Raw genomic sequence first — 24741 nt, forward strand, 5'->3', positions numbered from 1 at the left:
TTTGCCCGTGCCTGGACCAGGGATTGAACCTGCAACCTAGACATGTGCCTGACCAGTTATCAAACCCTCAACCAGTTAGGACATGATGCTCCAACTAACTGAGCCACACCAGCCAGGGCGAGCATCTTTTCATATTCCTGTTGGCCATTTGGATATTTTCTTTGGGAAAAAAAATGTCTGCTTAGATCTTCTGCCCATTTTTTATTCAGATTGCTTGTCTGTTGTTGTATGACATTTTATGTGTTTTGGAAACTAACCCCTTATCAGATAATGTGGTTTGTAGATATTTCTTCTTCCTATTCTGTGGGTAGCCTCTTCATTTTATTGATCATTTCCTTTGCTGCACAGAAGCTTTGTAGTTCGATAGCCCTGCTTGTTGAATTTTGCTTTTGTTGCTTGTTTTTTTGGTGTCACATCAAAAAAATATTTTCCCAGACTAGTGTGAAGGAGCTTCTTTCCTGCGTTTTCTTTTAGGAGTTGTACAGTATCAGGTCTTATGTTCAAGTCTTAATTCATCTAAATTTTGTAAGTGGTGTAAGATAGGGTTCCAGTTTTATTTTTTGGCCTGCAGTTATCTAGGTTTTCCAACACCATTGGTTGAGATTATCGTCTCTCCATGGAGTATTCTTGCCCCCTTTGTCAAATATTAGTTGACCATATATGCATGGGATTATTTTGGGGCTTCTGTTCTGTTCATTTGCTCTGTATGTCTGTTTTTATACCAGTACCATACTGTTTTAATTACTGCAACCTTGTAGTGTAGTTTGAAAGCAGGAGCATGATACCTCTGGCATTGTTGTTCTTTCTCATAACTGCTTTGGATATCTGGGGTCTGTTGTGGTTCCAGACAGACTCAGTGATATATTATTATTTACTTTGTTTAGTGATTTTGTTGTCTTTAAGTAGAATTGAGTTTATTGTTGCCTACCAAGAGTTAAACCAAACATTCAGTTACTTGGCCTTGCTCCAGGGAACATGCAAACTGACACCATATACTTTCAGTATAATCAGCGTAAGTGCAGTGCATCACCCATTTTGGTGTACAGTGATGCACTGCATTATGATGTTTTGTTCAATGATGGATCACATATATAAAGGTGGTCCCATACATTATAATGGGGCTGAAAAATTACTATCACATAGTGACATTGTAGCTGTGAGAAAATCATAGCACAATGCATTACCGTTTTCTTCTTTCTTGGTCTTTCCAAAGCAGTGCTGTTGGCGAGAAATGCCTCAGGGCACTCACCTGGGCACCGGTGAGCTTCCCATAGACATCTCTCCTTTCTATACTAATGTTATTACTGGACCACCCCATGAACCTTTCTTTGATTGCAAGATGCCCTTCAGCAAGATCATTGGGAAACTGAAGAGAAATGAGTTTATTACTGACAGGCCAGTAATACAAGGCTCGCCTGGGAGAGGGCAGCAGAGACCTGGTGTTCTGCTTTTATTGGGGTTGAGAGTGGGGGTTCATCTTTAATGGTGAATTTAAAATACCATAAGAGTGGGCACAAAACATCTTAAGAGTAGGGAGTTAAAGTAAAGGAAGAAAAAAACCAAGTAGCTCAAATGGTCAATTAATCTAAATTGACCGGGAAGGGTCTCTAAAACAAAGGAGCAGCAATCACTGAGGGGAGGCAGCATGCTTCTTTATCAGGTCGTGTGTCTGGCATTGCTTTTGTTGGCTTTGAAATGGATGCCTCTGCCATCAGAGCTTAAGTTGGGCATTGCATTAAAAAAGAAAAGCCAATTGTTGGAGCTCACAGTACAGTTAACTTGTTGTGGTGATGCTAATATAAACAAATGTACTGCTCCCGTCCTATGAAAAGTATAGCACATACAATCACAATAGTAGGCTGTACTGTCTAGGTCTGTGTAAGTGCACTCCCCAGTGTTTGCACAACAAAAGCCTAACCACACATTTCTCAGGATGTATCCCCTAATTAATCTGCATGTGACTGTAGAGTTGTCAGTTTTGACAAAGTCATGTAATCAACAACTCAAGTCTCTGATTATAGCCTATTCTAGAAGGTTATATAAATGGAACTATGCAGTATAGAGCTTTTTGTGTCTGTTGTCTTTCATTTCAAATTGATCCAACTAGTTGGGTATTTCAGTTCTTTGTACCAGTTTTTTTGCTGGGTGATAACTTCATTAGAAGGCAGCATTGCAGTTTATTTATCCATTCAACAGTTAAAGACATCTGGGTTGTTTCCAGTTGAGAGTTATAATAAATAAAATTAATATAAAAATTTATGTATAGATTTTTGTATGAACAAATTTTTATTTCCCTTACACAAATACTTAGGAGCAGAATTTTTGGTTGTGAGATATATATATATATATATATATATATATATATATATATATATATATTTAACAGTTCTTCATAGTAACTGTACTATTTTGCATTCCCACCAGAAATGTCTGAAAGTTCCAGTCTCAACATCTTTATTAGTTCTCTACTGTTAGGTTTGCATTTCTTTTTCTCTTTACCTTAGTTAGTATGGTAGGTGTACAGTATTCCTTTTTATTTTAACTTACATTCACTAATGACAAATGATTGTTGAGCATCTTTTCATTAACAAAGTCCTGTATTACCTGTGTGATTGACATAAATCTTTTCCTTTCAGGCTGTATCATGGCCTTTTGGTCTCTTATAAAAGCTTTCAAAGAATAGAAGTCATTAATTTCCATAAAGTCCAGTTTATCAAGTTTTTATTTTATGGGTCACGCTTTTAGAGATGTAGCTAAGGACTCTTTGCCTAAACCAAGGTCAAGATCTTCTCCAATTTTTCTTCCAGAAGTTTAATAGTTTGAGATTTTACATTTAGGTCTATGATCCATTTTGAGTTAATGTTTGGAGATGGTATGATGAAATACGGATCAAGAGTCATTTTCTTTGTTTTGCACAGGAGTGTATAGTTGCTTTTGCACCGTGGAATGAAAAGACATCTTCTCATTGAAATCCCTCTACATTTTGTCAAAAATCAATTGACCTTGTATGTGTGGGTCTGTTCCCTAGACTCCATTATGAGCTTTCACCAGTACCTCACTGTCGTGATTATTGTAGCTTTTTAGTAATTCCTAGAATCAGGTAGTGCATGTGCTCCAATCTTGTTTTTCTTTTTCAAAATTGTATTGCTCTTCTTATTCCCTTTCCTTGCCATCTAAATTTTATAATCAGCTGATCAATTTCTTTTTTAAAAATCTTGCTGAGATATTTTATTTTGAATTACCCTTAAATGTACAGAAAAGTAAGTACAGATAATTTTCATATGTCCTTCACGCAGTTTCTCTTAATGCTGACATCTTATATAAACATAGTACAATTATCAAAACCAGGAAATTAACATTTGTACAATACTGTTAACTAAAAAACTTATGAATTTCATTAGTTTTTGTATAAATGTACTTTTTCTGTTCTAGGGTCCTATTTCACATTGCATTTTGTTATTTCTCCTCAGACAGAAATTTTTGTTTCAATTGTATTGGACATAGAAATCAGTTTGGGGAGAATTGATATCTTTACAACATTGAGTCTTCTGACCTATGAACATAGTATTAGCTCTTCATTTTTTAAAGTCTTTCATTATTTTCAACAAAGTGTTGTAGTTTTTAGTTTATAGAATTTACATGTTATTAGATGTATACCTCTATTTCTTTGTGTATGGGCACATGTTATTGTAAATAATACCTTTTTAAACATTAGAATTCCAGTGTTAATTGCTAGGATAAGGAAATAAAATTGAACGTTATATGTGGACCTTTATTCCTGCAACATTGTTACATGCTTTCATTAGTTCTAAGAGCATTTTTTAAGACATTTTGGGGATTCTTTCTGAAGATAGCCATGTTGTCTGAATGATGACAGATTTTTCTTTTTTTTTTAAGATTTTGTTTATTTTATTTTTAGATAGAGAAGGAGAGAGGGAGAGAAACATCAGTGTGTGGTTGCCTCTTGTGTGCCCCTTACTGGGAACCTGGCCTGCAACCCAGGCATGTACCCTGACTGGGAATCGAACCAGTGACCCTTTGGTTCGCAGGCCACACGAGGGCACAATAGCTTTTCTTTCTGTCTAATGGGTATGCCTTTTATTTCTTGCTTCATTGCACTGGTATTATTTTCAGTACAACGTTGAACAGCTGTTATGAGAGAGGACATCATCGCTTTGTTTCAGATTTGGGAAAGAAAACATCCAAGCATGCAGTCATTCGCCATTAAATATGGCAGTTCTAGATGCCCTTTATCAGGTTGAGGAAGTTCTCCTCGATTTGTAACCAAATGCAGGTTCAGCTTCTACTGCAACAAAAACCAAACTTGTAAGACAAACTTGTGAGACCAGAGGTGCTGGTGTTAATTCAAGTGCCAATGACCTGAGAAGATAGAGGACTCTCATCTAAAAGCTCATCTTAACATCTCAGTGCAGGCAAGGGTTTTTATTAGAAGAAGGAGAAAAATCAGAACAAAGAAATCAGGGGAAGAGGGTTGAAACTTAATCTACACTAAGTCTGCACAATTCATTCCAATGATGATTTTGAAACTGGTCAAGCAGAGGTCTGTGTTTGTGCTTGAGAGTCAGCAAGTCTCTTGGAGCCAGAACATCCAGTTGCTGGAGTCAGCCTCCTTCCCTGAAGCTAATTCCTAGACTCTTACACAAATTTGCAGCTTATCAGCAGGTTACATATTGGGTTGGCCAAAAAGTCCATATGGGTTTTTTCCATAAAATAAAAGACACATTTTTCATTTTCATCAAAAATGTTATTGATCTGGATATTTTGAGTATGTCGGCTGTCTCCCACATGGTATAACATTGATTGTTCTCAATTAATGTATCAGTTCGATCACTGTCAGCCTCAGCTTGGTCTACCCAACCATGGAGCATCATCCAGCAAGAAATGTCCAGCACAAAACTTTGCAAACTACTTTTGACAAGTTCAATCAGTTGCAGGACCTTCTCCATACACTGCACAGATCTTTTTTTGCGTTTCAGTTGCATTTTTACCTTTCTTGAAATAAGAAAGCATAACATGCTGAAAACGTTGCTTATTTTCTTCCATCTTCAGTATTAAAATGGCTACACAAAAATTCACCATTTTGATAAGTTGTTTTTTATTTTTAATGCTCGCTGGTATGACAGCTGTTATAGCACAGTCTACCAAAATTGTTTGAAATGAAGTTAGACAACTAAGCACTACTAGAACCATCTTATGGAAAAAAACAAATAAACTTTTTGGCCAACCCAATATTAGTTAACAATTCTTTTTTTTTTTTAAGATTTTATTTATTTATTTTTAGAGAGGGAAGGGTGGGGGGGGGGAGAGAGAGAGAAACATCAATGTGCGGTTGCTGGGAGTTATGGCCTGCAACCCAGGAATGTACCCTGGCTGGGAATCGAACCTGGGACACTTTGGTTCCCAGGCCGCGCTCAGTCCACTGAGCTACGCCAGCCAGAGCAACAATTCATCTTTTATTTAAACACTTTTAACAGAAAGAGTAGAGAGATGGGTTACGTATTGATGTAGTTTACTGAGATTTTTAAATTATTAATGGGTGCTGAATTTTGTCTATTTTATGCAGGTATTGAGATGACCATATGGTGTTTCTTCTTTAGTAAATTGATAATACCAATTATATCATTTTGATTTTTTAATGTTGAACTAGAATTGCATTGTTAAGGTAAAAACCATTTGCTCAAGCTGTATTATCCTTTTTCATACATTGGCTGGACTCAATTTGCCAGTACTTTGTAGATGATTGTATATCTACATTCATGAGGAATATTGGCTTACAGTTTTCATGTGAAATCTTTGCCTGGTATGGCTATTAAGGTAATGCTGGACTCGTAAAATGAGGTGGGGAGTATTCTCTCTTCTTTGTACATTGGAAAGTTTATGTGGATATATCATTTATTTAATAGTTGGTAGAAAATTCTTTTCTACCAGTGAAACCATCTGAGCTTGGTCTTTTCTTTCTTTTGGGAAGGTGGGGATGGGGGCTGGGACCAAGTTACTTTATTTGAAAGAATGGTACATATGAAAGAAGATACAAATGGATGATTTGATACCAGTTATAGAAAAGGTAACAGTAACTCCAACATGCACATACTGCTTTGGCGACCAGGGAATGCCCGTGGTGGTGGAAAGGCAGCCTAAGGCTTAGCTCTCTATACTGCCTCCCAGTGTCAAAGAGATCCTTTGCCATGCCAGAACCAGGGGCCCCCTCTCTGCTTGTCAAAGAGATCCTTTGCCATGTTAGAACCAGGGGCCCCCAACCTGCACAGGTTGGTTACATGGTCATCCACTTCTTCACTGGATTTCACCTGCTCATCCAGGTAATGAGTCTTAATGAAGTCTCCCATTTGTGAATGGGTGACAGTCTCAGCTTATTTATTCTTTGGAGTAGTACAGGTTGCTGCTTCCTGGTAGAGTACATGTATATAAAAAATTCAGATTCAGCTCACTCCTACTTGATTGTGTGATAAAACAGTCTTATAATAAGCCACTTCATTCAGGCCCAGCAATTATTGAATGAACAGAGTCCAGGAAAATCACCTGTTGTGCAGGGTTTTAGACTGGTAATTGACAAAGATACACAGCTGTCAATGTTGGTTATTTTCTACTACAAAATAATTTGGCAAGCTTAATCCTTAGGGGGAGAAAGATAGTTTATGGAAATGATTCTGAGATGTTTGTTTTAGAGAACTTTAGCTCTCTAATTGTGGTTATCATGATTTGATTTTTTTTTTTTGTTACTAATTTAACTTTATTTATTGCTGTTCTTTTACAGAAAATTCTTCCAGGAGGAAATACATCGTTTGATGTAGTTTTCCTTGCAAGAGTAGTAGGAAATGTAGAAAATACTTTATTTATTAACACATCTAATCATGGCGTATTTACCTACCAGGTAAGAACCAGAATTAAAACATTTGTTTGTTTATATTTTTTATGGTCAATTGATTTTTTTCATTGCATTTTTTCCATTACCATTTAGTTCCCTTATACCATCCTTTCCTCAACCCCCGGCAGTCACCTCACTGTGGTCCATGTTCATGTGTTCTTTTCTCTTTTTGCTCAATCCCTCCACCCCTAAATTCCCCTTAGCTGTCATCCTTCTCTCCATCTATGAATATGTCTCTATTTTGCTTGTTAGTTCAGTTTGTTCATTAGATTCCACATATAAGTGAAATCATATGTGGTATCTGTCTTTCTCTGACTGGCTTATTTCACTTAGCATAATGTTCTCCAGGTCCATCCTTACTCTCATAAAGGGTAAAATTTTCTTCCTTTTTATAGCCGAGTAGTATTCCATTGTATAAATGTCACATAGTTTTATCCACTAACCTACTGATGGACACTGGCTGCTTCCATATCTTGGCGACTATAAATAATGCTGCAGTGAACATAGGGGTGCATATGTTCTTTCAAATTAATGTTTTGGGTTTCTTCAGATATATTCCCAGAAATGGGATCTTGTTTATTTATTTTTAAACATATGCATCATCTTTGACCTATCACATGACAAGCTTTGAGGAAGACCATTAAGTCAGCAATAATACTAAGTGTAAAAGATGAGACTTAGAGCATTTTTATAACTATTATTCTGTCCATGAATATTCCTATTCAAATTATACTGAGCAAATGATCTTAAAGATACAACTGCAGTATAAATGTAAGATTGATTGACAAAAGAATAGTAAAAAATATTTTCACACTGAGTCTAATTTTTTTCCTTTTTGCACACTTCTGAAGCATTCTCTATAAAAGTGTCAAGATTAAAACATAAATGCCTGCTTTTCTTAGTAAATATATTGTTCCAAATTTTTGTTATTTTTGTGTATAATTATTATTGGTCAGCTTGTTAAAGAAACTTACTGTTTATCAAGGTTATCAAGATTATTTATAATAATTGTTTATATGACACTACATATTTAAAATACTCTTCTGCAAGTATTATAGATACTATTCTCAATTTTTTAGACCAAAAAGATGAAACTTGTAAAGGTTAAATAATTTACCCAGATTATGCTACTAGTAGGTCATTGAGCAGAAATTCAAACCCATTTCCTTGTAAGTACAAACATTCTCTTAGCCACTGTGTTGTATTGCCCATGTAACTATTTTGTTAAAATGTCTTACTTTACAGTTTTTGTGCTTTTGTTTTTGAACATTTCCTCTCCAGTGCCCAGAACACTTCACATTTTGAAAATTCGTGTCAGAATAAACATTCCATTTTAAGACATAAGCATATCTTGTACTTACGTAATGTGAATAAGTATTTAATGGTTGTTTAGTAGGCAGTCTGTAAACTTTTAAAGGCCTGTATAGATAAGTAACTGTGACACTCTATAGATGACACTCATTTAAACATACACTTGTTAAGTAAATGAAAAGACTGTCATAAGAATATGAATACCTTTGCCCTTCCTAGCCACAGTGAGCCTAGGCGGTTGTGGCCGAACGGGACTACTTGAGGGTCATGATCAGATTCTTCTCAAGATGAGCCTCTGTGGCCAACTGTGTTTCTTTACTTCCACAAGTCTTGCTTCTAAATATTTCTCCAGTCTGTCTACCTCTCTCCCCTCAGTGCCATCTTCAAAGCTATAATCACCCCTCACTCTATTACACAATAGCCTTCTAACTGGCCTGCCATTCCTCCCTAATCCCTTTGAACATAAATCAGATTTAGTCAACTTCCCCTTATAAATCCTTGTGTTTTCTTATTGTACATAGGGCAAAATGTAAACCTCTGACTGAGACCTGTAAGGATCTAAGAATCTGACTCCTATGTATATCTCCTACCTCACCCTGTTTGACCATGCTTCTTTCTTCTCCCTGTTTTCAAACAAGGCAAGCCCTTTCCTGCTTCATGCCCTTTGCCTGTACACTGCCCCTTGCCTGCATCTACTCCTGGCACTGACTTTCATCTTTCAGGTGACAACAACTCATGTCACCTCCCCAGAGAAGACTACCCTGGTCACCCTCTTAAAAGAATAGTCCCATCCTTCCTCCAGCCGGTTATTCTGTATCACATATTCCATTTTTTAAACCTTTTGTTGTTTTCTAGCCTGTTTCTCATACTAGAATGTGAGTTTCATGACAGAGGGCACATTATCTTGTTCACTCTTCAGTTATTCACTGCTGTGTTTATGCCTGGCACATTATAGGCACTTAGGAAATATTTGTCCCTTGAGTAACGGGCTCATACTGTTTAGTGGACCCTAGGCCTTCCCATGTGGGGATGGGATGACCTGAAGCTGTGCTTGGTATTTGAGAGATGTCTGGACCCTACATTCATCTTCTGAAGGTTAGAGTATGGAAATCTTCGGAGTCCCTATTTTCTTTTCTTGTCTATCCCATAACTTCATGAAGGACTGCTATCCTTGTATTTCCAGTATATCATACAAACTATCCCAAATGTGTGTATGTATAGTAAATCAAATATGTAGCCAAATCAGATGTAGAGACTACATGTGTGCTCTTTTTAAAGGGAGTTGAAATTTTTTTAAAATCTAAATTAGACTCACCAGTTTTTCCTGGATCAATCAGTCATAACCTATAAAAATGTTCATTATAAAAACAACTCAAATTGCTTTTTATTTCTTCCTTGAAACAGGTATTTGGTGTTGGAGTTCCGAATCCTTATCGCTTGAGGCCATTCATCGGGGCCAGAGTCCCTGTGAATAGCAGTTTCTCACCTATAATAAACATACACAACCCTCACAGTGAGCCTTTGCAGGTGAGTTTATTATGATGGTGATTTTGAATGAGCTTCATTTTGGTGGGAATTAAGGCTTAGCTTAAAATTTCAGTTTATTATAGTTTTCAAGACTTCAAAATAATGTGATTTTAAAGTTGTATTGAATATGGGTATTCTTCTAATGCATCTTTCTGTGGTTTGAATTTTGGATGTCAGCAGTCTAGATATTGAATTTTTTGAACTGTTCCTTAAAAGATTATGACTTCTTTGATATTACTGTTTAGGCAGCTCTGCATCTAGAGTTTTCAGCTATATAAGGCTGCTACTTTTCTTGCCTATAAGCTCTTTGCAGTCCAATATAAATTTTTAAAAGCACAGTTTGTACCGGCCCAGGCCAGGTAGCTCAGTTGGTTAGAGCATCGTCCTGATAGGCCAAAGTTGCAGGTTCAATCTCTGGTCAGGGCACATAAAAGAAGAAACCAACAAATACATAAATAAGTGGAACAAGTCAGTGTTTCTCTTTCTCTCAAATCAATAAATACATTTTTTTAAAAAAAGTTTCTATCTGTTTCTGAAATTAATAAAATTCTGGTGATGGCATCCTGGAAATTGAAGTCCAGGGGAAGGGTAATAGAGAATCATGATTAAAAGCAAACTTATTTTTTATTTAAAAAATCTAACTCCTTATTTTACCCAGTCTATTAGTAGTAATTGTTTTCAAATTTGAAATTCCTCTTCACTGATTCCTTGTTTCTTCCACAGTGGGCATAGCTGGTGTGACTTATTCAGATATTTTTTAAAACCCCACCCACATCCCTAGTGACTTCCAACTGTATGATATTTGGTACTACTGTAGCTGATCTAGTTCTGTTGTCTGTGTTGGAAGGAGATGTGGATGTTTTCCAGAATGGCTTGTAATATCCATAGCCAGAGCACCCAGACCTAACACTGTAGGACTTAACAGTATCTTGAAAATGATAGGTGGAAGGAAATACTATATAATGTGGTAAGTTAAAGAGCTGTGGCAACCAACATGGATTTATCATCTTAGAACCCCCTGGTAGACATATTCCTAAACAGTGGAAGGGGAAATGGGGAAAAAACAAGATGAGATTTTCAGAGCCTGAATTTTAAGCTAAAATAGTAAGAAAGAGGTTTCTGCCCAACACTTGGCTGATACTGGATGAGGATAGCTACTAATAAAATTATAGGGTCTGGCACAAATAATGCCCTTTTTTATTACAAAATCATAAGCATGTAATTTTATAACATAACAGTATTACACTCAAGCACACCAGATGATATTTTAGGTGAAATGTTCAAATTGCTGTCCATCTGATGCAAGACATTCACGTACCCTACCAACCACACTCAAGCAAGCCTTACTTTTGCTGGACCCTGTACTCTGCACAAATTTTAATTATTTTTCGTTACACATCTTCATCACAAAAAAACAATAAGGAAAAAGCTCTTGTGTCCTATTTGTACAGTGAAAAGTGTTTCCTTTTCATTGTCATCACTCTTGTCACTTTAGGTAATGGTATATTTTCTTTGTTCTGGCTTTTATTACAAATCTATGCAGAAACCTCATAAATTCTTGCTACTTTCTTGTTTCCAGTATTTTAAGTCAAAGACATTAAAAAAAACAAAAACAAAAAAGCTTGTTTTCATTCTATCACATCCTGCTACAAGAGTTGTCACGCTGCTGTGGCGGCAATATTATTGATGGGAGAGACATGGTTCTTCTTGCTGGTACATGTAAAGAATTGCAGATCAGCAAATCTATTAGCATGCAATCAGTTTATTAGTGGTCCATTCCCATGGAAGAGAATGGGACTAACTAGAGTGAGGGGTGAAAGGCAGAGTTTCAGGGCAAAGCAGGGTGGTAAAAAGTAAGAGTAGATGAAGATCAGGGTGGTGGGCCCCCCGGTGGCCTGAGGCGGGGTGGTCAGAGGCCCATTGGCCAGAGATTTAAGAACTCCAAGAGTGCCCAGAGAGAGAGAGAGACAGAGACAGAGAGAGAGAGACAGACCTTTGTTCTGAGGACTTACGTAGTTGTCTGGATAGGAGGAAAAAGTTGTGTATTGATTAATGGGTAAATGTGGTGCCAGCTCTCCCGGGGGGCGGGGGGGTGACTACTCAAACTAGGTATGTCTGGGGATCTGTTAACCCGAATCCTTATCTTGCTCCAGACTCCATTTGTTCATCATGTTATAAAACAAAGACGTGACAGGAGGCAGTTATTTAAAAGAGACACTTTCCAAAGTTATTTATTGGCACTTTGGGCACCATGGACCCTCTCCTGCATTCCAGGCCCTGATATGAAAGCACAGTTTCAAGGCTTTCTTTCCCAGATAGTGGAAACGCTACATAGAATTTCAGGGACTTCCTTCCTTTCTTGCTAACATAGTGTTTCTTGCGATGTTGGAACAGGTATTCACCTGGCAATATTATCAGACCAGGCTTAGGACTGATGAGTTAGTGTGTGAGACATGTCTCTCTCCTCCTCCCTGCCTCAGTTTACTGTTCCTTCAACCTAAGTGAGAAAGGCATTTCCTGGCAACCAGGATGCTAGACGCTGGCCAGTAACAGGAGTACACTCTCAAGAGTTCTTCTATGCTGTCTCCTGCCTCAATATGACAGAGCAGCCCAGGGTGCCCTCTCTGTGTAGTGGCCAGAGCACAGACTCAGGAGTTGCTTTCTGCTGAATGATGGAGGTCCCCAACTCAGCAAGTGATTGCCGGTCTACAATTTTTTAAGTAGTCTTACTGTCTGTGCCTTCTCTTCTCAGCTTTTGAGTCATCAGGCTATCGTTTAGAAAAATTCTCTTTGAAGTCAATACTGATTTTTTCTTTTGTTGATATGTAATTGACATGCACCATTATATTAGTTTTAATTGTACAGTATAATGATTCCATATCTTTATATATTATGAAATGATCCCCACAATAAGGCTAGTTAACATCCATCACCACACGGCTATAATTTTTTTTCCTTGTGACAAAAACTTTTAAGATCTACTCTTAGCAACTTTCAAATGTGCAAAAACAGTATTGTTAACTATTGTCCATGGTGTACATTTCATTCCCAGCACTTATTTTATAACTGGAAGTTTATATGGAAGGCACTTTCAACCTGATAGTCCTGTAATATGTTATACTATCATTAGTCTTGTCCTTGAATTTTAGAAAATATTGTAAAGCAAGAAATTGTGTCTATTTTTTTCATTATACAGTACAAACACAAGTATGTGTTTTCCCTGAAAAAAATATTATTTCAAACAAATATGAAGCAGGTGTCCCCTTGAACTTCTTCCCTTTCAACCCAGCACTGTCTAGTAGAATTTCCTTGTATAATGAAAAAGTTCTGTATTTGTTCTGTCCAGCACAGTAGCCATGAGCCACACATGGCTATTGAGCCTTGAATTTGTGACTAGGGTGGCTGAGGAGCTAAACATTTTATTTTATTTCAACTAATTAAAACTTAAATATAACCACATATAGCAGGTAACTAATGTATTAGCACAACTCCAACCCCAATCCCTTCCTCATAGATACTACTCATACAATCTCAGTGTGCATCTCATCAGACTGTTTGTTGCATGCATTTGTACACATATATTTGGGCTTACAAAAAAACAGTCTTTGTGGGAATTTTAAAAATAAATTATATTCCTTACATATTGGATTTCTTTTTTCCTAGACTTTATTAAATTAGGATAAATAGTACTGGACTAAAAATCAGGAATGTGTCACCTACCTTTGATTTCATAATTTAGCCTTTTTCTCTCCCTGTCTCCTTATTTATTTCCCTGTTACCAGTAGTCTGCCTTTCAGCCTTTTGTTTCCAAACATTGTTATGCTTATTTCCTTAATGCCTTGGAAGGTTAAATGAAATAGCATGAGATCTTTTCTGGTTTTTCAGAAAAAGTTCCATAGTTACCCCATTAGTTAAGGTGCTATTACTATTAATGCAATCAGTACTTTACAGGATACTAATGTAAGAAATTGGAAGGCAAGTAATACTCAGAAAAAATCCTAATTCATTAGTCTTTGTCCAATGCATTTCTTTAACACCACACACACCAAAAACCTTTAAGCTAATACTTACGTACTACTGTGTACTGCTTTGTCCTTTTTTAGGTACCCTTGGAGAACTTTTGTAATAAAACAAGGTTTTTTACCCATTCTCTTACAACTTCACCTCAAATTTGCATTTAATTAAATAGATTATTCTCAGGAAATAGGGTTACCTGCCATTAAAGGAAAGTCTCCTGTCATCGGGCCCATTCTGTTCCTAGGTCTTTTCCTGAAAGAAAGGAAAGCAGACATTCATACACAGACATATTAATGAATTGTTATTAGCAGCTTTATCTGTGATGACCAAAAACCCAAATGTTCATTATTAGTTGAATGGATCAAAGATTGTTGGATATTTATAAAATGGAAAAGAAATGAACTATAAATACATGCAATACCACAATGGATTTCAAAATCAGTACACTGAGTAAAAGCAGCCAAACACAGAAGTACAGGCTTTTGATTCCATTTTTATAAAACTCTATAAAATACAAACAAATCTAGAGTGGTCAAGAGCAACTCAGTGGATATCTAAGAATGAGAGGGGGCCAAGAAAGACAGGTAGATTGCAAAGTACATGAGGAAACTGTGTACATGGGGTATATTTCATCTCTTGATTGCAGTGGTAGCTTTATACTCTATACATATCTCAGAATTCATCATCTTGTGCACTTTAAATATGTACAGTTTATTATACATTAGACCCCATTAAAACTATTTTAAGCCCTGGCCAGTGTGCCTCAGTTGGTTGGAGCATCATCCTGTAAACCAAGGGTCACAGGTTTGATTCCCAGTCAGGGTGCATGCCTAGCTTGTGTGTTTGGTACCTGGTCAGGGCACATGTGGGGTCAACCAATCAATATTTCTTTCTCACATTGATGTTTCTCTCCCTCTCTCCCTCCCTTCCTTCCCCTGTCTCTGAAATCAATAGGCATGTTCACAGGTGAGGATTTTTTTTAAAAGGGTGTTTTCTCAACTGGTAGTCATTTTTCTTTCATTTAAAAAAAACTATTTTATTTTTGAAAGTCACGCATATAGGTACAAGCCACAGAGGCATTAACAGCACCTGTGATTTTGCCATCAGTAGAAGCCACATGTTTTCATACTACATTAAAATTATTTTATGTGTTTCAGAGTAATCCACTCTTCACTGTTTCACTATTATAGTAGCTATTAGGTCCACTGCTAGGTCTTATAAATGTGTGAATAAAAAAGCACTGTGTTACTATAAGAAAATACAGAATTTAAATGCCTTGGAGAGCCCTCCATTCACCTGGCCCCTTCCTTCCCATTGCAGGACACCTGGCTCCTGACTTGGCCTTCTTGCCCCCACCAGGTGGTAGAGGCGATGGGCCAGGAGGGCTGGAGCCAGGTTGGGTTTACCCTTGTGACTGGCTGAGCTTCCAGGGCCCTCCCAGTGGGATGGGAATTGGGCCGGAACTTGGCCCTAGAGCCAAGGTGGGGGATTCCCCTTGTCCCGTGCTTTATGAGTTAGGTTGGAGGATGGCCTACTATGAGCCTAAGGCTAAAGTGAGGCTAGTGGCCCAAGGCAGCCTGGAGATGGCCCATCCCAAGGGTCAGGCAGAAGCCAGGAAGGAGAACAACTCTAAGGGTCCTCCCCCTAGCCTTGTGCTGCTCCTCCTGGGGCCGTGAAGCTGGAGCCAAACCCTGAAGAGGAGGCAAATGAGGACATGAGAGCTCTGAATAAAGACCTCAAGTAGTTTGCCAGGCTCTTGAAGCAGAACAATATCACCCTGGGATACACCTAGGCTGATGTGGGGCTCACCCTGGGTGTTCTTTTTGGGAAGGTGTTCAGCCAAACGACCATCTGCCACTTTGAGGCTCTATAGCTCAGTTTGAAGAACATGTGTAAGCTGCAACCCCTCCTGCAGAAATGGATGGAGGAAATTGACAACAAGAATCTGCATGAATATGCAAAGCAAAGACCTTTGTGTATGCGTGAAAGAGAAAGCAAACAAGTATTAGGAACCAAGGGAGGGACAACCTGGAGAACATGTTCCTGCAGTGGCGGAAGCCCATCCTGCAGCACATCAGCCACATTGCCCAGAAACTCAGCTAGAGAAGGACACGGACCTAGTGTGGTTCTGCAGCCATCACCAGAAGGGCAAGCAATCAAGTAGTGGCTGGTCTCAAGAGGGTTTTGAGGCTTCTGGACCTCCTTTCTCAGGGTACCAGTATCATTTCCTGTGGCACCTGGGCCTCATTTTGGTACCCCAGGCTATGCTGGCCCTCACTTCAGTATGCTGTACTGCACAGTCCCCTTTCCTAAGGGTGAAGCCTTTCCCTCTGTCTGTTACCACTCTAAGCTCTCCCATGCATTCCAACTGAGCTGCCAGCCTAGAGGACAGGGGAGACCTAGGGAAAGAACCCTGAAATTGTTCCAGGACTTTGGAATTAAGTTCTTACTTCAATATAGAATTGGGAGCACAGACAGGTTAGGGGCAGGGAGTTTGGAGAACTGGTTAGAGGGAAGGTGAAGTTCAATGATGCTCTTGAATTTAATCCCCACATCACATCACTTTGGTTTTAGAGAGACCTGGGTCACACACACAGGAAACAGCAAATTTGTATTTCTAAAATTTGATAATTTTCACAAACTACTGTAAGTGTCCTATGGGTGGGTTTTCTAAAGCTCAGTATTTGAGACAACTCCACTGTTTCAAAGTTTAATATTTTCAAAGTCAGATTATTTTTTTGAAAAATACCACCATTGCTTACACTTATGGGTAACTGACTCTGCTGATGTGACGTGACACTTATCCTACATTTATATCTAAATCTTTTAAAATCTTTTCTGATAAACAATTGGGTTATCAAACTCATTTCTATATAACAGCAAATCAGGTACATCGAAGAGATGACTTTTAACTTAACTGTCATGTGCTTTTTTGTTACAGGTTGTAGAAATGTACTCTAGTGGAGGAGATCTTCACCTAGAACTTCCAACAGGTCAACAGGGAGGTACCAAAAAATTGTGGGTGAGTGCTAACACATTTTTCTCTCACATGTGATCACATGAAACTATTTTTTCCCTTAAATACACCAGACACTACTTAACTCTTTATCTCCTGAAAAAATGTGGGTGACTTTTTAAATATCATCTTAAAATTAACTTTATATCACATATATTTGAAAAGTGGATGAGAGAGTGAGAGAAAAACAGTAATTTTTAAAAAACATCAGTGAACAAAATTGTTGGGATCTTTAAACCACTGTGGAGAAAAGGAAGAGGTTTTGTCTGTTTATCGTAATTATATTGGTGAAGTTGTCTCTGAACCTAATCATTTATACTTTACTCTAAGATTTTTTTAACTATTTTATTTTATTCTTTTTTATTGTTCAATTACAGTTGTCTATTTTTCCCCCATTATTCTCCCCTGCCCTCTCCACTCCCCACCTCCCACACTCAGTCCTTACCCCTCCCCACCCCCATTGTCTTTGTCCATGGGTCCTTTATACATATTACTGGACTTGACCCTTCCTCTTCTTTCCCTCATTATTTCCTCCCCCCCTCCCTCTGGTCTCTGTCAGTTTGTTCTTTGTTTCCATGTCTCTGGTTCCATTTTGCTTGCTTGTTTATTGATTAGGTTCCTACTTATAGATAAGATCATACAGTATTTGCCTTTCACCGCCATGCTTATTTCACTTAGCATGATACTCTCCAGTTCCATCCATGCTCTCTTGAAGGGTAGGAGCGCCTTCTTTCTTTTTGTTGCATAGTATTCCATTGTGTAAATGTACCATTTTTTGATCTACTCATTTACTGATGGACACTTAGGCTGTTTCTAGCACTTGGCTATTGTAAATTGTGCTGCTATGAACATTGGGGTGTTTAAGTTCTTTTGAATTGGTGTTTCAGGATTCTGAGGGTATAAGCCCAGCAGTGGAATTGCCAGGTTAAAAGGCAGTTCCACTTGTAGATTTTTGAGGAAATTCCATACTGTTTTCCACAGTGGCTGCACCAGCCTGCATTCCCACTAACAGTGTTCTTGGTGCCCTTTTCTCCATAACCTCGCCAGCACTTGTTGTTTGTCGATTTGTTTATATGGCCATTCTGATCAGTGTGAGGTGGTATCTCACTGTGGTTTTAATTTGTATCTCTTGGATGGCTAGTGATGCTGAGCATCCTTTCCTATGTGTCTGGGCCCTCTGTATGTCCTCCTTAGAGAAGTGTCTGTTCAGGTGCTTTGCCCATTTTTTAAATTTTCTTCCTGGTGTGGAATCGTGTGAGTTCTTTATATATTTTGGAGATCAAACCCTTGTCTGAGGTGTCATCAGCAATTATGTTTTTCCATATAGTTGGTTCTCTTTTCATTTTAATGCTGTTTTCTTTAGCCATGCAGAAGCTTTTTAATTTGATGAGGTCCCATTTGTTTCTTCTTTCCTTTTTGTCCCTTGCTTTAGGGAACATATCAGTGACAATGTTGCTGCGTGGAATGTCTGAGATTTTCCTGCCTATGTCCTCCTCTAGGACTTTCATGGTGTCACGACTTATGTTTAAGTCTTTTATCCATCTTGAGTTTATTTTTGTGTATGGTGTAACTTGAGTTTATTTTTGTGTATGTCATGACCTGTTGGTCGAGTTTCATTTTTATTGCCTGTACCTTTCCAACTCTCCCAACACCATTTGTTTAAGAGGCTGTTTTTACTCCATTTTGTATGTTCCTGTCCCCTTTGTTGAATATTAATTGAGCATAGAGACATGGGTTTATATCTAGGCTCTCAGTTCTGTTCCATTGATCTATGTGTCTGTTCTTATGCTAATACCAGGTTGTTTTGATTATAGTGGCCTTGTAATACAGTTTTATATCAGGTATTCTGATCCCTCCTACTTTCTTCTTCTTTGTCAAAATTGCTGAAGCTATTCAGGATTATTTATGAGTCCATATAAATTTTTGAAATATTTGTTCTATATCTATGAAATGTATCATTGGGAAATATGTCTATAGGGATTGTGTCGAATCTATAAATTGCTTTGGGTAGTGTGGACATTTTGATGATGTTAATTCTTCCAATCTATGAACACTGTACATGCTTCCATTTCTTTGTGTCTTTCTTAATTTCTTTCTTTCGTGTTGTGTAGCTTTCTGAGTACAGGTCTTTTACCTCCTTGGTTAGGTTTATTCCTGGGTACTTTATTTTTCTTGTTGCTATAGCAAATGGGATTTTTTTCCTAATTTCTGTTTTTGATATTTCACTGTTGATATACAAAAATGCTTCCAATTTCTGAATATTGACTTTGTATCCCACTGTTTTGCCAAATTCACTTAGTAGGTTGAGTAGTTATTTGGAGTCTGTAGGGTTTTCTATGTACACTATCATGTCACCTGCCAACAATGACAGTTATACTTCCTCCTTTCCAATTTGGATGCCTTTTATTTCTTTTTCTTGTCTGATCACTGTGGCTAGGACTTCCTATACTATGTTGAATAAAAGTGGTAAGAGCAGACACCCTTGTCTTGTTCCTGATGTTAGTGGGAAAGCTTTTAGTTTTTGCCTGTTGAGTATGATGTTGGCTGTAGGTTTCTCATATGTGGACTTTATTATGTTGAGAAATACTCCCTCTACTCCCTATTATGTTGAGAAATACTCCCTCTACTCCCAGTTTGCTGAGTGTTTTTACCATAAATGGATGATGTACCTTATCAAATGCTTTTTTTGCATCCATTGGTATGCTCATGTGATTTTTATCTTTCCTTTTGTTTATGTGATGTATTACATTTATTGATTGGCAAATATTGTACCATCCTTTCATCCCTGGGATGACTTTCACTAGATCATGGTGTGTGATCTTTTTAACATATTCCTGGATGTGGTTTGCCAATATTTTGTTGAGGATTTTAGCATCTATGTTCATTAGCGATATTAGCCTGAGGTTTTCTTTCATTGTTGTGTCTTTCTCTGGTTTTGGGATTAGGATGATGCTGTCTTCATAAAGAGAGTTTGGTAGTCTTCCCTCTTCTTGGATTTTTTGGAATACTTTGAGAAGGATAGGGGTTAGTTCTTCTGTAAATGTTTTGTAAAATTCTCCTGTGAAATCATCCAGTCTAGTGCTTTTTGATTACTGCTTCTATTTCTCTAGCTATTATAGGTCTGTTCAGGCTTTTGACTTCTTCTGGATTCAGTTTTGGAAGATTATATGTTTAGAAATTTGTCCATTTCACCCAGGTTTCAAATTTCTTGGCATATACTCATTTGTAGTGATTTCTTAGAATCCTTTGTGTTTCTGTGGTCTCAGATGTAGTTTCTCCTCTTCCATTTTTGATTTTATTTGGGTCCTCTCTCTCTTTTTCTTGATGAGTCTGGTTAAAGGCTTGTCAATTTTGTTTATCTTTTCAAAGAACCAGCTCCTGGATTTATTGATCCTTTGACTTGTTCTTTCAGTCTCTATGTCATTTAATTCTTCTCTAATCTTGATTATTTCCTTCCTTCTACTTGCTCTGGGCTTTATTTCTTGTTGTTCCTCCAGTTCTTGTAGACGTAGGGTTAGGTTACTTATTTGAAATGTTTTTACCCTTTTTAGGTAGCTCTGTATTGCTGTGAACTTTTCTCTCAGGACTGCCTTCGCTGTGTCCCATATTTTGGGGGCTGTTTTGTGTTCGTTTTCATTTGTTCCCAGAAACTTTTTGATTTTTCTTGTTCTCATTATTAACCCATTCATTGCTTAATAGCATGCTATTCAATATCCATGAATTTTAGTATTTTTGAGTTTTTCCTTCAGATTTGTTTCTAGTTTCCAAGAAAATGCTTTATATTATTTCAATTTTCTTTAATTTTTTAAGGCTTGTTTTGTGTCCTATCATGTGGTCTCTCTCTCTTTGAAAATATTCCATGTACATTTAAAAAGAATGTGTATTTTGCTTCTTTGGGATGAAAAGTTCTGTAGATATCAGTTAAGTCCATTTGATCTACTGTGTTGTTCTGTACCATGATATTGTTGTTGATATTTTGTTTGAAAGATCTATCCATTTTTGACAGTGAGGTGTTAAAATCCCCTAGTATAAGTCTGTTGCTGTCTATATCTTTCTCGAAGCCCTCCAAGATTTATCTTATGTATTTGGGTGCTTCTATATTGGGTGCATATATATTTACAATGTTCATGTGTTGATGGATTCTTCCTTTGCGTATTAAGAAGTCTCTTTCTGTGTCTGGCTTTATGGCATTTGTTTTGAAGTCTGTTTTGTCAGATATAAGTACTGCTATCCCGGATTTTTTTTTTCCTTTCCATTTGCTCAGAAAATTTTGTCCAACCCTTCATTTTCAGTCTGTGTAAGTCTTTTATTCTGAGTTGGCTCTCCTTTAGGTAGCATATGTGCAGGTCATATTTTCTTAACCTCTTCAGCTACCTTATGTCTTTTGATTGGAGCATTTAATCCACTTACATTTAAGATTATTACTTGGAGGTACTTCTTCGTTGCCATTTTCCCCCTTTGTACCTGTGTTCTCTCTCACACTCTTTCTTCATCTTCTTAAAGCAGTCCCTTTAGCATATCTTGCAATGGTGGTTTAGTGGAGGGGTATTCTTTTGGCCTTCTTCTCTCTAGGAAACTCCTTATTTCACCTCCTAATTAAATGAGAACCTTGCTGAGTAGAGTAGTCTTGGTTTCAGGCCTTTGCTTTTCACTACTTGGAATATTTCTTGCCATTCCCTTCTGGCTTGTAGTGTTTCTGTTGAGAAGTCAGCTGCTGACCTTATTTGGGGCTCCCTTCTATGTTACTTCCTGTTTCTCCCTTGCTGCCTTTAAGATTCTGTCTTTGCCTTTGATTTTGGCTATTTTAATTATGATATATCTTGCAGTAGGCTACTTTGGGTTTATCTTTATTGAGACCCTCTGTGCTTCCTGGACTTATATGACCCCTTCTCTCATCAAATTAGGGAAGTTTTCTCTCATACTTGTTCAAACAGGTTTTCTACCCCTTCCTCCTCTTCTCCTTCTGGTATCCTTATTATATGGATATTAATCTGTTTCATGTTATCCTGCATTTCCCATAACCCCTCTTAGTTCTTTTTGTCTTTTTTCTTTTCTTGCTCTCTGTGGAAATTTTTTCTACCTTGTTCTCCAGCTGGTTGGTTTGATCTAGCCTGCTTTTGATTCCTTCTGTTGTGTTCTTCAATTCAATAATTGTATTCTTTATTTCATCCTGGCTCTTGTTGATAGTTTTTGTGTCCTTTTTTATGCTGATGTAGTTCACAGTAAGTTCCTTGTATCTTCCATGTAGTTTTTGCTAATTCTCAGTGAGCTCATTGAGCTTCTTTATAACCATTGTTTTGAATTCAATATCTGATCATTTACTTACCTCTATTTCATTTTGCACTCCTTCTGGGGATTCCTCCTTTCCTTTTGATTGGGAGTTGTTTTTTTGTCTCCCCATTTTAGAGAAGACTCATCTTGTTTGCTTCTCCTTCTTAAATTGATCTGCTTTGACTCCCTGTCTTTCTGTTGTGAACTTCTATGGTAGAAGTCCTATGTGATTCAGCGGTACTGTCTCCTTGGTCTCCTGAAGTTAATTCTTTTGTGATACCCTTTATGTCACTTATGTGGGCTCTCTGGATGTAATTGAGTTTTGATTGTTGTTGGGTCATTCTTTGGTGAGGCCATCCCTCCAGCTGTTTGACTATGGGTCACTCCACCCACCACCTCTTATCTGCTGTTGTGCAGGTGCTGCCAGAACAAAACCACAAAGCCCAGGAAACAAACCCACATCCACAAAAATAACTTCCATCCACAATCCCACTATTAACAGGAAATGAACCAGTATTAATAGGGATGTAAAGGGGTTAAGACTATTAGAAAAAAGGAGAGTAAATATGAGGTGACCTATGGAAAGAAAAATGATTTTGAGAAGGTAGAGGGAAGAGCACTAATAAGTAAGAGTAGGGAATCAGAGAAATGTAAAGAGAGAAAGTAAAATTTCCTCATAAGTTGAAAAAGGAGAAATGAGTAAGAGAAGGGTAGCCTATAGTATTAGGTTTAAAGAGAAATTTTTTAAAAACTAATAAAATAAGGTGAGAGAGAGACAGTACAGGGTAAAAAAGTAAATTAAAAAATAGGAACAAAATTGGAGAAAAAGATCCACCACAGCACTACCAACAACAGAGCTAAAATTAAATAAGTGGCGTTGGAATTAGAAGAACAGAAAGAAGGAAAAGCATAACAGATGTCTAGAGGCAAGAGAAGTGATTTTCAGATGGTAGAGGAAGAGGGAATACTAAGAGTGAGGAAGAAAAACCAGACTATGACAGGGAAAAATTAAAATTTGAGACAAAAAAAGAGTAGGAGAGGGGAATGATAAAATTCGAGACTTGAAATGTAAAAATAGTGAAGATTGGGAAATAAAATTGAAAAATTGCAACAACAGCTACCCTGTCCACAACCAGTGAGCAAAGATCGCTAAAGGTGGAGTGAGAAATGGGTATTCTAAGAGTGGGAAAAGGAATGTGAGATGACCATTGACAAGAAAATTGGTTTTGAGAGGCTGGACAGGGGAGAAAGAGTAAGAATGTGGAATGGAAACAAAAGAGAAAATAAAATTTTAATGAAAGGAGAAAAGAAGGTAAAATGGGGTAAGAGAAGAGATTCAGTTCATAAAATATGTGAACTGAAATAAACTATAATATAAAGTCTAGTGACCTACTATTCACAAACATGAAGGACAAGAAATGAATGTTAAAAAACTATGCAGGAAAGAATATATCACAAATCATGGAAAAAACCACAGTGGATTTCATCCCAGTAGCTTCTAGTATTTACCACTGTTTTGTCTTTCTGATCCACCTCTCGTGATGTCAGATGGTGTCCCAGTCTGGCCTTAGGCCACCTGTTCAAGATTGCTAGGGATCCACAGTCTATGTCTGACTCCTTCAGTTGTAAATCTAGTCACCCTGCACTCAGCTGTCAGTCTTAAGCACCATGGGGTGGGGCAGAGTCCCTCCTGGGGTTGGGGGCTATTGTTTCCCCTCAGGTTGCTGCCATGTGGAAGGGAGTGGTCTACCTGAGCAAGATCGCTGCTGCAGTGTGGGGAATGACTCAGCACCAGGATCCTGGCAACTCCTCTTTTAGTTCTGTCCTCAAAGCCTCCATCCCCAGTCTCTCCTCATGCATCTGTAGTCCATTCTGCCCCCACCTTTGCCTGAGCCCAGAGTAAGTGGCTACAAAAGAAAATCTATGTGTTGGCCCTTTAAACAACTCTTTGTGTCTTCAGCCATCCGTCTTTGGCAGAGAAAAACCCTCCCTCTCGTCGCAACTAGATGTTATCTGTGTACTTTTTGGGCTCTGGTACTTTAGGCTGAGGTTCCTAGCTTAGGATTTAGACCCCACATTTCTCAGGGGGATCCAACTGGCTGCTTAATCATCCCTCCAGCACCTCAACTGCTGCTTGTGGGCACCCAACAAGCCCTCTCATGTCTCCATCACCCTTGTATCAGTCACATAGTGCTGAAGCTGTTTCTTCTGTCTGTCCGTGGTTATAAGGCTTCTCTCTCATTATTGTTCAGTTCTTTGTTCCAGATGATTTCCCTTCAATTTAGTTGTAATTCCAGATTGGTCCTGGGAGGAGTTAGTGTAACTTCCACTCTCTGCTCCACCATCTTAGATCTCCCATCTTCGAACTATATACTCTTTAAGATTTTGTGTTTTTAAAATAAAGTACCCTGTGGGAAGGATCCATTTGATTTTTGAAGGTACAGAATTGAACATTCAGACTTACTGTCTGCATTTGCAGGGGAAACATAGCCAAGCCCTTTTAAGGACTAAGAAATTTTTACATTCTTATGTGTTCTATGTCCACCTTTAATATTGTTGGATATTTAACAATAGTTTGTACTATTGCATAGGAAACCACTTTTTCTTAAAAAACACTACCAAATATTAACCAAATTAATGAATATGTAGTAACTACCTTATTTGCATTATTGGTTCCTATCATAGGTGAGTTTTG

General features: G+C 37.8%; 1 protein-coding gene and 1 pseudogene across 2 annotated transcripts in view; both read left to right on the forward strand.

The window, feature by feature from the left end:
- Positions 1-24741, forward strand: part of TMEM131 (transmembrane protein 131) — a 220997-nt gene that overhangs the window by 101265 nt on the left and 94991 nt on the right. For both annotated transcript variants that reach the window (XM_036030067.1, XM_028517772.2), the window contains exons 6-8: positions 6794-6910; positions 9620-9742; positions 16701-16781. In XM_036030067.1, the coding sequence (XP_035885960.1) occupies positions 6794-6910; positions 9620-9742; positions 16701-16781 (321 nt within the window). The remainder of the gene's footprint in view (positions 1-6793; positions 6911-9619; positions 9743-16700; positions 16782-24741) is intronic.
- On the forward strand, positions 14746-16694 carry LOC114500785 (annotated as a pseudogene).

The sequence above is a fragment of the Phyllostomus discolor genome, chromosome 6 (assembly GCF_004126475.2).
Source record: "Phyllostomus discolor isolate MPI-MPIP mPhyDis1 chromosome 6, mPhyDis1.pri.v3, whole genome shotgun sequence".
In the NCBI taxonomy this organism is placed as follows: domain Eukaryota; kingdom Metazoa; phylum Chordata; class Mammalia; order Chiroptera; family Phyllostomidae; genus Phyllostomus; species Phyllostomus discolor.